At 39.9% G+C, this 17,860-nt stretch overlaps 1 protein-coding gene across 2 annotated transcripts in view; it reads left to right on the plus strand.

The window, feature by feature from the left end:
• The window catches only part of FNDC3B (fibronectin type III domain containing 3B), a 280,111-nt gene that overhangs the window by 129,411 nt on the left and 132,840 nt on the right, over positions 1-17,860 (plus strand). For both annotated transcript variants that reach the window (XM_066601243.1, XM_066601235.1), the window contains exons 4-6: positions 7,225-7,301; positions 12,576-12,816; positions 14,556-14,837. In XM_066601243.1, coding sequence (XP_066457340.1) covers positions 7,225-7,301; positions 12,576-12,816; positions 14,556-14,837 — 600 coding nt within the window. The remainder of the gene's footprint in view (positions 1-7,224; positions 7,302-12,575; positions 12,817-14,555; positions 14,838-17,860) is intronic.

Here is a 17,860-nt window from a genome sequence, read left to right on the forward strand (position 1 = left end):
CGCATAGTTAAGTTAAAGGGACGTTTAATCTGCCATTTGTCTGCTGTGCAGTTAAATGCAGGCTACTGTTTTCCCATCAACAATATTTATGGCACAATGACTAGATATGAACCTGGGATATTCCAGGAGTCAAGAAATTGGCCATGGAATGTTTTAGAAAAAAGAGCATATTCTCCTCTTGCAGGAGACCCACTCACCACCACTTTATTACCTGAAAGAACATGGTGATGGTTATGTTACGTTCATTTTGCATGCGATTGCTCAGTCAGTCACAGGCTTCAGCAGTCACATGCTGTTCATGGCAGGATCACTACAAAAGTCTATGATTGGCTGACCGGTCACATGAACAGTGGAGCTTCTTCCGCGTTCGGAGTGTGTAGATCAGGGCTAACTACAGGGAACTAAGCCTTCTTTGTTTAAATTATTATTATCCATGGACAATATTTTTTTCCCTTGACTTGTTGAAAACTGCCTTAAAATTCTAGTTGGTTAGGGGGTCAGATGGGGTTCAAGTCCAAGAGGGTTCAGCATCAAATACTTAAATGACATCAGTAAGAGAAATAAAGTAATATTGTAGATAGACCTATACATACATGAATGTATATTATACATGCATACACATAAAAGGACACAAACATGACATGGTGTGATTTAAGTTTCACTTCAGCCAATAACAGAACAGGATGAGCAGAGGTGCTTTTAGATGGAATGATTACACTGTACAACACAGTTTTTGTAACAGATATGCAGATAGGCGGCTTGTAGTAACTTTAGTGTGCTGAATTCAAATATGATATCCGTTTTTTTCTGCCACGTAAGGTTTTCAAATTATGGGGAATAATGTAATCCTTGTTTGTATCATGTACCTGATTGTACGAGCATAATGAAAGAATAAAGCAAAGAAAAATCATCTGATGTGTCCGTATTCCCATGTATCCACTATCAATTAATCCAGTAGGATCACCATTAACCTTGCTTAATAAAAAGAATAACAAAAATTATTGTGCAACTATTACACACTGCGTGCTGACTGAACACTATAAGGGTAGGTTTATGTAACATATAGGGTATGTTTCCACATGGCGTAAACACTGCGGATCATCCACCAATAAGTTGTAATTAATGAACTGTGTTTTTACAGGTCATTGGTTAGACTAAATAAAACAATCAAAATCACAAAACAAAAATTCATGTTTAGTTCCGCTGCGTTCGTAAAAGTCCAATCTATCAATCCTGCACGGTTACCGTCATCTGGAAAAAAAATTAAAAACGCCAGAAATGCCCTTTTTTAGTGATTTTGTCTCCAAGAAAAAAATGCAATAAAAAGTGATTAAAAAATCTTGCAATTTATGGGCTGTAGAAACAAGACGCACCGAATGATGGCAGAATTTTGTTGTTTTTTTTCTTTTACTACACTTTAAACTTTTAAAATGTTTTTCAGTACATTATATGATACATTAAATAGTACCATTGAAAAATACAACTCATCCCGCAAAAAACAAGCCCTCAGACAGTGACTGAGATGGATAAATAAAGGAGTTACGATTTTTTAAAACTAAAAAAAGATGCTTGGTTACTAAGGGATTAAATAACTTGAAAATGACCCGTTCTGCTAGTATTCAGCTGTACCAGTGTAATCAGCAGGTTTTCATTTTACAGAAACTTATCAATTACTGTTCTGTTTTTTAAAAATTTGTTGCACTGTGTTATCATTTAAAAAATCATTCAAACAAAAGCGAACAATAATCGTTCGGTCGAAAAGCAAGCCAATGACTGAACTTCTACAGTGAATGTGAAAGACTGAACAATGTTTGAATGACCCATTGATGGAACTACCTGTCTTAACAGACTACACAAGAACATACAAGCTAGTGGTGATGTCACTCACTCAAACGAGAATAGACTTGTCCTAGGTGACCCTTAAAGGGGTTTTACGTGGAAATACTATTGATGACCTATCGCTCAGGACCCCGACCGATTAGCTGTGCAGGCGTATGCTGTCACCGCAAGAACAGAGGCTAGAGTGAAAGCCTCTACGCTGATCTCCCAAGAAGTGGCCGCCGCTTGTTACTGCAGTCACGGCTCTTATTGATTTTAATCAGCCATGCCTGCACTTACAAGCGCCAGCCACTACATGGAGGTCGGCGAGGAAGCTTCCGCACCGACATCTGTTATTGCCATAAAACCTTGAAAATTATTCACCCTCTACTGGCTAAGCCTGTACCAACCTTTTTTCTTTCTACTAGAATAATGACACTATACCATCATTGGTTATCCATGTGACTTCAAAAATTGTAGAACTTGCATCTCAGCCTCCGCTAGATCTCAGGTTTCGCTGTAAGCATTCAGTTTCTGTATTTTTAAAGTAGAATTTGATTCATTAGAAGACATCAGTCCTAAATTAACCCCTCAGCCTCGCCAGTGATGTAGCTTTCCTATGAAATCTCATTTATTCCTATCTACAGAGCTGTCAAGTTCACTTCAGCTTCCCCAACCGTACAGGAATTCGCAGAGGGGCTTATGTGATCCAGTATCCCAACGTCAAGCTTGGCTGATAATGAGAATGTGTAGAAATACAATGTAATCTAGTGACAACTTCCTGTGTCTGCAGTAGAAGCCATACAATGTCACAGGGAAGCACAACTCTCATTAACTGGATACTTTTTGGTATGTAACCTGTCTGACCCCTTTGTGTGGCTAGAAGATAATTGATGTTTGATAGCGGCTTCTCCCACAGGCTCTAAGCCAACCTAAAGAAGTCTGCTTTTGGGAGTAATCTTATGTGCTTCTGTGCATCTATGGGGCAAAGTAGTTTAAACCAATAATTTCGCCAAAGTAACGCATACCCCAAAAAATGTACCGGTATATTGATATTTTAATTACTGGAGAGGGATAAATAGTAAGCAACGGGTTAATAGCTGCAAATAAGTCTCACGCACAGTCCCATCCAGTCACAGATAGGTGAGTAGGTGGCAACAGTAGATATAGCATATAATACAGATTGCTTGGTGTTGGCGCCCCCTTTTCCCCCCAGGCTAGATGAAGTTGGTGCAGTAGCTGCAGAGGGTCAGCTGTTTGGACAAGAATGTGGTGAACTATACTGAATTAGGTAGCAGCGAACTGTGGTGCTACCATGTAGAATAGACCTCATGTTCTCAGGGTCTGCACATGCATTGGTCTTCTGATGCACATGCTGGTGATGTCAGAGGGCCGCTGCGGTACGCATTTGAAGAGGGAAAGGAGCAAAATAATGTTTCCCTACTGTTCTACATGTAGTAAGCAACTGAATACTTTTCTGGGGTGAATGGGACTTTGGGCCCCTGACTGGATAACCCGTCTACCAGCAGCTGATATTGTGATTTCCTTACCCAACTGGCCTGCTCGAGTTTTCTCCCAGCAGAGCAAATGACTCCTCTGTCCCCCGTTGGCTGTCTGGGAAAAGCTGAGTGACTTGAATGGACTAGAAGGACTTTAATGGACAGTAATCTTGCATGGGCATCTCTTTCACTGCTAGGAACTGGGACTGGATAGCCTTCTTCTTGGAATTGGTCCCATCAGTCAGACCCTACCTCTTCAGTTTTATGGCAAATCCATGCTATATAAATCTTTGGTGAAAACCCCTTTTAGGGTCTGAAAACATTGATTTTTACAGAAGAATAAGGTTGCACAATTAGTGTGACTAAATTCTTTTCTATAGAAGCTTTAGTAGCATAGTTATGTAGACTTGGACATTCTCAAATGCTTATAATAGGTATATGGCAGCACATTTTATATGCTGCAACCTTTACATTCTGCTTCAGATTCACCTATTGGGATTATGTGCATTTATAGAAGATAATCCTTTAAAATATGTTTCTTGGTAGTCCGATAGATAACTGGCCTTCTGAGTGTGTGGGTCTGCTAAGTTAGACACATAATAAGCTTTTCAGTGTGCAGTTGCTTAGCTTAAAACTTCAAAGCCGTCTTGGGTAAATAGTAAAACATTTCTGAACATCTTTTTTAACCAAGAGATATATTTGTTGAAGCCGACAACACTTTTAAAGAAGATGCTTGTATTGAGATAGCTGTGTTGTGGCAGGAAGGGATTACTTTATTTGCATAACCATAAGTCTTTGGGAATGTATGGTCACAGCAACCACATTCAGGCTTGCAATCTACAGGTTTTTTTTTGTGCCAGACCCTTTAAGGGTCAGTCATTTGTCCAAGGTCAAAAGAAGCTGATAGTGGAATTTGAAAATTGGAATTCCACATGCCTCTTAGTGTCATTATTAGCTTATCAGGCCTGACAAATATGAACTCAGAAGCATGGTTTTTAAGCATATTAAGCCAACGATGGGTATATTTGCAGATTTAATTAATGGTGTGGCAGATACCAAGTTAACAACTGAAAGAATTTTTCTTTTGCTGGTAAGTTTACATTTTCTACTACAAATTAGTTCTCAAATATAACATAGATCCTGCTTTTGGGATGAATCGTTTTTGTATATATAATGCATACATATTGGTGTACTTAAAGGGGTCGTACCACAATTGCAAGTTATTCCCTATCCACAGGGTAGGGGATAACTTGCTGAATGGTGGTAGTTTCTTGCCAATCTCAAGAACAGAAATCCCACGACCCATTCCCTTGCCACTGCGGGGGTTGCTTCTACCCTTGTAGTGACGTCACTGAGAAAGGGAGTTCTATCATTTTACCAAGGCATAAGTTCCTCAAACCTAATAGCCCCCCTACAGTGGTATAAAAAATCCTCTACCCAATTTAGTCTTTCAAGTTCTAATGTAGATCTGTGTCGAGGGTGAAGAAGATTCTAATGGAAGCTTATAGATTCTAGAGAGCATCTTTTTAGGTAATTTAGGCAAGAGGAGAGCAAATGGATAATTGCATCCTAGAAGATGATGATCAACATCTGTGTGAATTGTGGGCTTCAAGACCAATGATGGCTATCGTGAAAGATGATTAGCTCTATAATATGCTTGGGTATCTGGAAGGGCAAAACCTCCATTTTACTTTGTTTGAATTAATTGTGTGTAAGCTCGTCTAAGAGGTTTGCTATTCCAAAGAAATGTAATAAAAACATTCCTTATAATGTTGAAGAATGAATGCGGAGGATGTATTGGGATGGTCTGTAGCACATATATCATCTTAGGAAGGATATAAGTTTTCTTGATGTTCTTCCTGCCCATCTATGAAGTATATGGTAAGCGTATATCATGTAGTTGGCGTATCTGTTCAATTATAGGCAAATACTTTTTAGCAGAAAGAAGCAATGGCCTTTTTCCCAAAACCTGGTAAACTACGGCACTTCGTTTACAACTTGTTTGTGACTCTGACATTGCAGCTACATAAGGTTGCAGCAGTATGCATTCTTTCCACAAGTTGGTGATTACATTGAAAGTTTACACCATGGTATAGAAAGGAAATCTGTTTATGCTGAAAAGAGGAGAAACTCATGTAAATAGAGTCCTATGGTGCTGCCTTATAGAACCTCATGTTTTATGATGGCTTTTTATGTGCCTATGAAATTTTTCAGTTTTTTTTGTCCTGCTATGTTGTGGTGTCTGTACATCTATTTGAATAAGCCTATGTAAAGCAGGGTCTCTCGGTAAGCTGATGACACAATGCAGAAAGAGGAGTGTGTTTTTTAATTCGAATGTGTTCTTTATTGCAATTTTTATATTCGGTAACAGAAAAAGGTTGAAGCATGGGGTGCACCGAAATGACTGAAAAAGAGAGCATTAAATGTAAGGTGTCAAATATGCACCCTTCAGAATATTACTAACATTATGTAAACCAGATGTTCAAAGAACAAAAAACTGAGAGGTTTGCGCTGCCTACTTTTCTGTTAATTCTGCTTATTTGCCTATAAAAGAAGTGGCAAAAAAGCTGCTAAAATTGGAGGAGGGAAGGAAAACTCAAGTTTTAAGATTAACTGAGCGACTATGTGGGCCCCTTCATTACTACAGTAAGTTATTGAATGTGGCCCATTTGCTGTAGAGAGAAATGAAGTGGCTCCTGGTGTCACCCATGTGAACTCTAAAGGTGGCTTTTTTTTTTTTTTTATACCATTGTTGGATGGTAGTGGGCACTTGAATGCCATCAACAATGAGCTGATGTAGCGAAATCTAACATGGGTTATTAATCTCTTAACACATTATGATAATTCGTGGTGTGCCAGTTTAGCTTTTTAATTGCTTAAGATAAAATAAGTAGTTGTGGAAACTTATCACAGTCATGTTAAATTTAGCTACATCAGTAATATAAGGCTGGAAAAGTGAAAAAATATGATTTAGGATTTTTAAGAGTACTTGTACATTGGCCAACTATCGGCCAAAAAATCACTCAAAGAACACTGGCATCGTGCACAGCTGGTTGTCTCTGGTCCGGCCCTAAACCATGGTGAGCTGCTGTTTTTGATAGGCATGTCAATATTAGCACTTTGGAAGCCCTTTATTGGATCCTCTAAAGGCATTTTAGGCATGCCAAAGTCAAAATACGCCTCGTATATTATCTGATGTGCGATCTTTTTCCACCGGTATGGGGCTAGTAAAACAGAAATGCCCAGAAATCCAGATGATGCAGTACTTACAAGAACACCCACAGTTTTCTACCTTGCATTTTCACCCCTGTAAATTGTGCCACCGTCATTATACTTTGTAGTCTACAAATGGTGTTTGAGCTATGTCTGGAGTTGGAGGAAGGGTTACTAGGCTCTGAAAATGTCATTCTTGACTGGATATACTATATGCAGGTGTTCCTATTACACTTTTAACAAATGTGATAAGGGAAAATATTACATCAGTCTGATTTTTCCTTGGAACTATGCAATACACACTCGTAATTTAATTTATAGCAAATAAAAGATCAATTACGTGAGCAGCAATTTGAGGAAACTTTACAGTTCTATTGTTTTCTCTACAATGTCGTAATATAGCAACAAACATTGTTTTTATATATCCTGGGCTACTTTTGAACTGCTACACAACAGTCACACCCAAAAAAAGCATTTAGTTGTGCAATTTGTGCAACAGCAGCAATAAGTCTCACAATGGCCACGCTTCGTAGAAGTGAGCAGAAGCCAAAGCAATTACACAACTGGCATTCCACATTTTAATTCATTTTTAGTGAAGTGCATTACATCATAACTAAAGTTATGTAACTCTGCAGCGCCGTAGATTGAAATCGAGCACCAGGAACAAGAGTTGATTTGGTTTTTTTTCTTCTAGGTCCTGCAGAAGTACCAATGATGTCTCCCAATGGGTCCATCCCACCAATACACGTACCTCCAGGTTACATTTCGCAGGTATTTTCAGTGTTCCTTAATTGTTTTTCAGCCAATATACTACTGTGTGCGCATCTATAGTGCCACCACAATAGCTGCTTACACTGTTGAAAGTGTTCAGAGCTTTGTTTACAACCCCTGTAAGTACTCTTGGCTTTTGCAATTGCACTTCAACTGACATGTCATTATCAAAAATTTGGAAATGTCATGGTGACATGTCAGAAACTTTGATTAGTGTGGGTCTGGGTGCTTAGACCCCCACTGATCACTAATGGCTCATGCCCACGGACGGAGTGGGATACGCCCATGGATTTATGCTGTGAGAGTAGCACGGTAGAAAACAAAAGTCCCCGCTGGTGATCGTGGAATAACACACATTCTTCCGCGGTCTCCATTAATACTATATCTGCGGCAGAATCACACATGTGAGCACTGACAGGCAGAAAAGCTATTCGATTCAATAGAACCTAACAGCTGCGTTATTCCACCGTGGAGAACGCAGCAGAAATCTGTCCGTGGGCATTAGCCCTTAAAGAAGCAAACGCATGTAGGATTTCAGGTTTGTGCTAGCAGTATAAAGTGAAAGAATGTCATGTTTAGGCTTTATATCTCCCACCGAGGGTTAGGTAGGGGTAAAATTGTCATAATAGATTTTCTTATATATTTTCAGGCGTACTTAGTAAATGGGTTCTTTCTGGGATTCATGTCCACTGACCAATCAACTGCTTCTCCTGTGGTACCTCTTCTCTTCTAACTTTCATGTGGTCTCACACATACAGTAGGCTTCGGCAGAGAAACAATAACATAATGCCCCTCCTCACTGTTAGATTTAGCTGTAGCAATACTATGTCCTTTTGGTTTAGTATTTCCACCTAAACCAATTTTTGGGTGATTTGAGAAGCATTCTAAACACATTCACATCATTTAGGATTAAGACACATTTTTACTGTTAGTTTGTATGGTATTTTGCATTACTGTTTCAAAGCCAAAGTCACGAGTGGCTGCAAAACATGGAAGTGGTTAACATTTTTCCTTTATTCCTTCCCTCTTTGTTTTATGTTCAACTGCTAGTTTTGGCTTTACAAATACTTGCGCAAAACTACTGACCAAAATACACTGATGTGCCGAAAGTCATTGGACTAGAACTAATTTCTTGTAGGACCCCCTCTAGCATGCAATGTGCAGTAACTTGATGTGGCATTGATTCCACAAGTGGTTGAAAGATGTCTGGAGAGATGTGGAGCCATACTGTCTGGATGGCCATCCACAGCTCCATGGTATTTGTAGATGTAGGATCTCACGTACGAATGGACCTCTTCACCATTTTTTTTGTAGATGCTTGATTGGACTCATGTTGAGCAAACTTTAGGCCACACTATTCATAGGAACTCCCCCAGATGCTTCTTGAATCAATTCTGGACGACTTTGGTCCGATGGTATGGAGCATTATTCTGCTGGAATATCCAATGTTATGCAAGTACATGAAGTCCAGAAGGGTTGCAAATGGTCACCAAGCAGTGAAATATAGCAAGCACTGTTCAATTACATGTTTAGGCAGACCAGTGGACATAACCCATGCCATGAGAGCATACTCCACACAAGTATGATACCAGCCTACACAGTCCCTTGTTGACAACTGGGGTTTATTGCTTCATGGGGTCTGCGTCATACACAAATCCTACAATCAGCCCGAAACCATTTCTACAGTAACTCATTGGACCATGCCACATGTTTCCAGTCCTCTAGGATCCAGTTAGAAACTTGAGGAGCCCATGTGAGGCTCTATGTCTGGTATTGTGGTGCTAAGAGATGCATTCTGATGGGTCTACTGCTCCCATATCCCATGGGAAACAGATAACACTGCACTGACCTACAGGATATGTGAGTGGAGTATCCTGCATTGAATGTAGATGTGATTTTTTTTGCCAGAGGCTGTTCACATGGACAATTCTAGCCAGATGTCACCAGTCATGACTATTAAACACCTATGAGTGGCCACTGCACTGTTGACTGGGGGTAGTAATGCCTTCTATGATGTATTCCTGTTACCCGTAGATCAAGGATTGTTAAATGCCCACACAACTCTGGAAATGGAATGTCTCATCCATCTGGTACACACTATTATGTCTGGCACACACGTCATAGTTCAAATTCAATTTATGTTGCCTTGCCATGAGCACGCTGGCCAGTGTTTAGCCTCACTCACAAGATAACACCTCGCAATTTATACAGGTGTGGACGGTCCCAAGCCGTCACCTGAGGTAACATCACTTCATAATGACTACGCATTGCTGTCCCATGACTTTTGGCATGCTGTACTCTGTCCGTGTATGTCTGCGTAAGTAACCTGACAAACTATAGCGAGAGAGGAAGGGGAACTACAGCCTGATGGGAAGTGAGGAACATGCCAGTCTACCCTAATAGGATATATTACATTTTATATTTTTAAATGTACTACTGATTGATGAAAAATGTATAGCATTAGGGGGAGATATACTAACTATTCTTTGCGAGAATACAGGTACAAAAAAGTTGTATATTTTTCTGCAAGATCCACTTGCAACTTCTCTGCCTCTTGAGTTAGCCTTGCCACATTTTTGTAAAGTGGGCCTGGCTTGTTGGATGGAGGCATAGCCTACCCAAATTGATAGATTTATGTATAATTTATGCCACAAAGGTACGTCTGATCAGGATCTGGTGTACAATTCTGTGAAGGTGCAAGGTCAAGGGGATGCGCTGAATACATAAATAGGTGTGTGCATCTTTATATATTCTGCACACCGGGGGAAAATCCAATACTAAGTGTTACGATCGTGTGGGCAGGCAAAGCACGGGACCCACACGATCGTGACCAAAGGGGATGCACACGGGTATCACCAGGGTCACACGGGACTCACACCGGTTTCAGGCAACTGATCCTGTGCTACAAGGAGGAATGAGAGTGGCCCTACCTGAGCGGGGACATTGCCTAGGAGCCACGCACCAGAACAGGATGCATTCACATGCCACATGACAGACCCAGAATACACTGCATACAACATGCAACCACTAGTAACAGATTGGAAGCTGAATATAAATATCAGGTATTGGTTGACATGTTGTACAATATGTGGAAGCTAGCAGGCCACGGCTCCTGGTTATACTGCTAGTCCCTACACTAACCAGGAGTCCAGCAGAACGGGACACCGTTCACACCGCACGCTGCAACAGGACACACAGCAAGCTAACACAAAACTGACAGAATTTAAACGTACAAACGGACATGAACCAGATCACACTGCAAACTTCACCAGACAAACATTCATGACTGCTAACCTTAGTGGCCATACAGACTGACCAGGAGCTGGATTTATATGTGAGCACAGATCCAGGGGATTGGCTAGCAGAAAGTACCACACCCAGCCAGCTCAATCATTAACCCTGAGAGTGCTGTGCTGCTGGAATCACCATAGTACAACATGTCTTAGCAGCACACGTAACACTAAGCCTGGCACAGGAAATGCTGGCATTAGTAAATTTCCTCCGAGGTGCTCTTTAAGCAATAAAGAATATAATCAAAATCCCATTTGCCAATGTATATTAATACTGTGCAGCATTTCAGAGAACATTCATGAGTAAATTTGCATTAATTGAGGTTAGGCATATACCAGTGTGTTTTTTAGTGCAATTTGGGGTAAAAGTTAAGTGGTAGAAGAAATCATGCCCTTTCTTGTCTCTCTTGTAAAATAAGCATTGGCCTAGATTGCAATTATCTGTTGTCATAGTTACAAACAATAGCATGGATGGGTCTTTTTAGCCTAAAAAGAAAAGCATAATCATCTCTGTTCTTCAGTGGAAGTCACAGAAATATGTCGTTGTGATAATATAAAACATGACTTTTAAAAAAATATATTTAAAATACTATTTTGCTGGTATGTGAAATGCTGAAATTATTTACTGATCTGTTCAAGTGCCTGTATTGACTGTAGCCGAAAATATTAAAAGGTTGTATTACTGGGAGCAATGTTTAATGGTTTAAACATTTAGGCATTATTGTGCACTTTTGGGGGGGGGGGGGGGGAGATGTTCTACAGCAAAAGTATTAAAATTCATGGGAAAACTGGCATGGCGTTTATAGGGCAGTGCTCCGATTCTGTAAGCCTCTTTTAGACGGAGCTGTAGGTGGACTCCGTATGTATGGAGATATTCTTGTCTACATGCTTGCCATGTTTTTATTTTCATATCTTGCAGAAAAAGTATTTTTTTCTATCCGAGGCATACAGACAAACAATAGAGCTCTACAGGAGCCCTAATATGTCTCTGTACAAAACAGAGCTGTAATAAGGCTGTGTACATGGGACCTAAGGCTGGGGATAAACCTGAGACAGCAACTGTTTTGCAACCATTGCAGTCAATGAAAAGCAACACAGAGCATTCAATAGATGAGATGCAAGGCCTCAAAAGACCCTATTCATTGCTTTGCCAATATTTACTTCATGTCAATAAGGAGACAAATACCCTAGCTAAGACTTTCCGTTTGATGACTTGTCACTTACATTTATGACATAATGACAGCATATGCCATAGAGCTAAGGCCCCCACCACTCATTAAAATGACTATTATAGACCTATCCCTGGTGTCCCTTGAATTAAAATGTAGCTGCTGGAAGAAATAGTGGCACAGTGTTCAGTACCATTCTAGCTGTTACGTCTGAGCCAGACATAATTTTATATCTTTAAAGGATGGATATACACACAAAGTACAAATGGGGATAACACAAAATGGCATACAAGGAAACTATAAAAGGGGAAACTCACCCTAACTTACTGATACAAGAGGATACTATCTAAAATTGAAGGACCCGTCCTTATAAGGGTGACTCCACATCAGGAATCTGGGACAACCCTGACTCTCCCTAGGTTACACAGGAATGTGGCAAATGTTATGCAATAAAAGAACCACAGTTATCCAGAAGAAAATATGTAACAATACCCACAATAAAATGTATCACTAAAAAGACTTAACTGAAACACTGGACTGGAGAACCTCTGACTAGACCTGATACACGTTCAGACTGAGAGTATAACTGGCATCCTCGTCCATGTCCAGCACCAAAATGATGGCATGAGGATCATGTCGTCGGAGTATGATGCTGTTATGTCACGCCAGTCCTGATCCCCTGACACAGCCAGCTGGTCATGAAATAAAAACTCAATGCTGATTGGTTGTCACTTAAGAGACCCTTTGCCCATGCTCTGTTTTAATTTCCCCTTGTTTACCTGCCATTATAGTCCTACATTAATTTTATTTTACAGGTTATAGAAGATAGCACAGGAGTTCGACGTGTTGTGGTTACACCGCAGTCTCCGGATTGTTATCCTCCAAGTTATCCATCCGCCATCTCCCCAACTCACCATTTACCTCCATACCTTGCACATCATCCACATTTCTTACACAATTCACATGGCCCCTTTTACCCACCAGTCGCTGGGCATGGAGAAATACCACCCCAGTTCTTCCCACATCATCTCCCACCCACAATATATGGAGAACAAGGTACAGTATTTTAACCTCTTTTTCAATTTTGTAATACAATGCCTACTCCTTTGTACAGGCAACACTTCTTTTTATTGAATAGTGAAGAGAGCTATGAAGTAAATAGAACGCTTTGGGTCATTTTTATTGATCTTTTTAACTGGTAATACAATAGGTTGTATTAATATTCTTACTGTATCTGTGCAATGTAGTTGTCTACTTGAATTCAAGAGAATACGGCTTGATTGCAGTGTCATGTCCATCTCCAGATTTGGACAAGCCACTGTGCCTGGGTGAACATTGATGGACAACAGTGCTCCAGCCACTCCTGCTGCCCCTTCATTTTGATGTTCTGAAGGATAGGCCATTAATGTTTCAGGCCTGGAAAAAAGCTTCGAATTATGTAAAATACATGTGGAGGAATAAAGATAAAGATTTTAGCCAAAACAATTACAAAATATTTTGTCTCTGTGGCAAATCTACTTCTGACTTTTTTCTTTTTGTTACTTTTTGAAAACATTAAAGGGTACCTGTCACCAATTATAAGCGCCATAAACAAAATTGTAGTGCTTATAGTTTAGGTGTTGTAGAGTCTGGGGAGCCTCTTTTCATACTCGCCATCTCATTTTCGCAGTGTCCCATGGCGAAGTCGACGTGAGCACAGTCAACGCGACTCCTTTCAGAAGGCTACGCACGTAGACTCCGATTCCTCTCTATGAGAGGTGCGTGCGCACAGTCATCTGAAAGAGTCGAGCTGCTGTGCACGTGTTGACTTTGTCGTGGTGACACCACAGGAAAGGAGGACTGGATGACTATGAAAAGAGGCTGCCTGGACCCCATGGCACCTAAACTACCTGCACCATAGTTTATGGTGCTTTATAGTAAGTGAAAAGTTGCTTTTCAGAAGAAAAAAAAACAGCTATTAAATTGATTGACCTCCCATGTAAATTACAGATCCTTTTGCCTCTCACTTTTGCCACATTATACCATGATTAATGAACTCCCCTTTCTTTAATCCCTGCACATTTCATATGGCTGTGCTAGCAAACTGGCCTTGTATACTATTGTGAAGTGAGTGACTTTACTATGCATCTTTGCCAATGGCGGCCCACTTAACGTTCTACTTAACTGACTATCCGGAAAAAAGCATGAAGATCTTAGTTGAGAAGTAGTAAAGCCTGAACAAGTTGTGAGCACAGTAACTTCCGAGTTGATGGCTCCATTTTCTAAGGAGGAAAGATTTCATTGCTTTAAATAACTATCTCATATGTCTTACTATACAGTACTTCTGGGACACAGTGGAAAAATGGATTTGTGAATCCTAAACCACTTCTCCGATCTAGCTGAGAGGAAAAGGGATTTCTAAATCTCCAGTTTTAAAGCTAATGTAGATCATCTCAGCTCATGTACCATTTTGTTAAATGGAGACTTTTATGCATGAGTCTATTTGTATTTTAGTATTCCCGTGTCCTCCTTGTTCACCTACCGTTAGTGAATACGGTTAACGTGAACTGCATGGTCTATAGGGCGATTGGATTTTCATAAATAACCACCTGAATACTTGCAGTCACTTCATTGTGTAGGTGGTTTACTAGGCATAAGTGACATTGACATTGATGCACTATAAGCTCACAGTTCATTTTGTGTTCAATACATTTTATACAATGAATGGTTTGGTAGATCTACACTTTTAATTCTGCATAAATGATGACTACTAAAGTGTGATAATTTATCTCAAACCAATGTTTGTCTGTCTTCAGAAATCATACCACTGTTTGGGATGTCCAGTTACATCACTCGAGAAGACCAGTATTGCAAGCCTCAACACAAAAAGCTCAAACAGATTGATAGACAAAACCGGTTGAACAGCCCTCCATCCACTTTATACAAGAACCATTTAGGAAACTGTACGACTATGTATAATGGCAATGGCAAAGCTCACAATGGAGCCAGCTGTGGAGGAGTAGGAACTGTAGCAGGACTTAAAAAAACCGAACGCAGAGCGCGGAGCAGTCCAAAGTCAAATGAGCAAGATACACAAGGTATGTATGTGTTTCCTGTATGGAATTCCAGTGGGGTCTAAACAGCATGCATATGGTTCATATGTCTTGGAGAAGCCATGCGAGTCTCGGGTAATGAGTTATATATTCATTATTACTCTGTGTCTGAGGACGTGGGGATGGAAAATTTGATAAGAGAGTTCAAAGTTGCCTGGACGCCTTTCTTGGGTGATAAGGATTAGAACATCTAATATTGTAATTACTTCAGAAGTGTTGTTGATCCACAGATTATTCTGAGTGCCAAATTGGAGTCAGAAAGGATTTTTTTCCTAAAATGGGGAAAATTGGCTTCTACTTCATTAGAGTTTTTTTGCCGCTTTCTGGATCAACATTGCGGGATAATGGGTTGAACTTTGCACATATATCTTTTTTCCGCCTTACATACTATGTTACTATGTCATTCAAAGTAACATTGTTAATGAAAATAAAGGAATATCGTTCGCCCTTATTTGATCAGAGTAATGTACAGTTTGAAAGTTAAAGGAAAACCTCCTACTTAAATTGCATTTTAGAATATTCCACAATTTACATGTGCATACAAAGCTATTATAAATTTTTCGCTTTACTTATTTTATTGGCTATTTAGATAGAGAAGTGAATTCTCAATTTGTATTCCGGTAGCCAAAGACCTTGTAGGTCGGATAGTAGCATAGACTTAACTCTGTCTGGGCAAAGCTGTCGCTGTCTGTACAGATAACTAAGGTTAGGAAGAACCCTAAAAAATATGTAGTATTTTTCAGTTTCTTTTATAACTATAATGAAAATAGAATTTTGTGTAAGTGTTGTTTCTGTTCTTCAGTGATTATTGGCCTTATTGTAAGCGGCTCACACCTCAGTGTAGGATCTTTCTTCTGTTTCGGAAACCTTAGGTTATATTAAATGACAGGAAGTATTTTTTTCATTATGCACTCACTAAATGATCTATAGATTTACTTAGCTGTTGCATTTATTTTTTTGTATTTAGGATTTTGAGTAGCATGATTATGATCGATGCTATTTAGCAGTGCTGTAGCCATGAGGTCAATGCTATATATAGACCCCCCATTAGTGAAAATTCACACAAACCCACTTATTTTCACGGAATCGGATGACTCGTGTATAAAAAGGATTGGACATGTTGAATTTCAATGCCAAATCTCTTTGTTTTGGAGTTAAGCACCTGCTAGAGCTGTCGGGTTGCGTCTTTCTTCACTCTCCCTATGGATAACACATGAACACTTGGTTAAACCAGCTTCTTCATCTCATCCAGATAGAGAATTCCAGGCATCAGCCACTGCAATTGTATCCCAAGTAGAGGCAAACTTAGTTCCCTTAAGGTTTTTCTTCAAATCAGAGGGTGCCAGATAAGGCAAATAAGGAGGATGACAGGTCAGCTTGTTTGCTCTGGTTGATGGACACTTTATGGGACGAGGATGTATCATGAAAGAACAAAACACTTTGGATTAACTTTCCGCACCTTTTAGACTTCAATGCCTCTCTCAATTTATCCAGAAGTGCTGTGCAATACACAGCCATGATAGTATAGTAGTACTCTTTTGGAAGATAGTCCACAAGCAGTATGCTATCTTTATCCCATCGCCTTGGATGATAACTTCTGCACTCTGAACTCCTTTGGACGTGGGGAACCACTGTGTCTCCAGTCTTTTGACTGTTCTTTTGACTCTGGATCATACATAAAAATCCACATCTCATCCATCGTCACGAGTCGAGACAGGAAAACATCAGCTTCCTGCAAAAACACCACAGAATTCCCCAGGAAGCTTACACTCGGACATGCTTTTGATCTGCTGACACAAATTTCGGGACCCACTTGGCAGACACCTTCCTCATATGTAGGTGACTGTTAGTTATGAACCCAACTCTTTCTCTCTGGAAATGTTCAGAGCCTAAGATACCATCTTAGCAGAAATTCGCTAGTCTTCAAGAATCGTGAATGGGCATCTATGGTTTCCGGAATGGTTACCACTGGAGGTCTCCTGGAACGGTCTTCATTGTTGCTGTAGAGGTGGCTGGTTTTAAATTTGGCAAATCAACGTTTCCTAGGGAAGTATGAAGGGCACTAGTTGCCTAATGTTTGCACCATGTCATCGTGAATGTCTTTGGCTGACATCCCTTTCAGAAACAGGAATTTTATCACTGCTCTGCTCTCCTCTACAGTGAAATCTGCTGCAGACTCCGCCATGGTGTCTTCAAACTTGAATAAGATGGGCACATGAGATCATGCCAAAATTTGCACACAGAATATTTCAAATGTTGATCTTTCAAAGGATATAACTTTAATTGATGTGAAAACAAATGAAGATCAAAAGCCGAGGACTTACCACCACCCTAGAGTGTGTGCTGACAAATTGTGTTGTATTACTGTTGTGTGAAAGTGGACCTAGGTGTAGTTTATGTACAATATTGCATAGTATGGCGAAGGTATATAAGAGTAATACTTCTGGGTTATGATTGAAATAAATGGGCCAGAATTTTGTATTTGCAGCAGAAAATACTCCAAAGAGATTCATGTGGGGAGAACAACAGAATGAATAAAAATGATCAAACTTCTCCAATTAATTTTTTTCCCCCCAATACCGGATGTCGATTCAGGGTCTGTCAACTCCTAGACATTAGACTGTAATCTGCAGAGCTTTTAATGAATAAAGGTACCTTTATACTGGATGAATGTTGGCTGATTAATCACCAAAAGAGCCAATTCAAGCAATAGTCATTCAGTGTAAACTTGGCCAATGACTATTGATGCCATGAGTGATAAGTCGCTAGTTATTTCGTTTCAGCTTACCAAAATAATAGTCACTGGTTCATCTGGTGCAAAGCTAGTCATTAGTTTTTAGACAACTTGCAAATAAATTTGCACGGAGATGACCTCTACGAATGGTACCTTGGTGAACAACTAATGAACAATCATCACTCTGTATAAAAGCCAACGAATGACTGTAGTTTGTATGCTTTTCTGAGCAATTGTCTGATCGATGCCCTGTCTAATGGTACTTTTAATGGGG

This window comes from Eleutherodactylus coqui, chromosome 1 (assembly GCF_035609145.1).
Source record: "Eleutherodactylus coqui strain aEleCoq1 chromosome 1, aEleCoq1.hap1, whole genome shotgun sequence".
Lineage (NCBI taxonomy): Eukaryota > Metazoa > Chordata > Amphibia > Anura > Eleutherodactylidae > Eleutherodactylus > Eleutherodactylus coqui.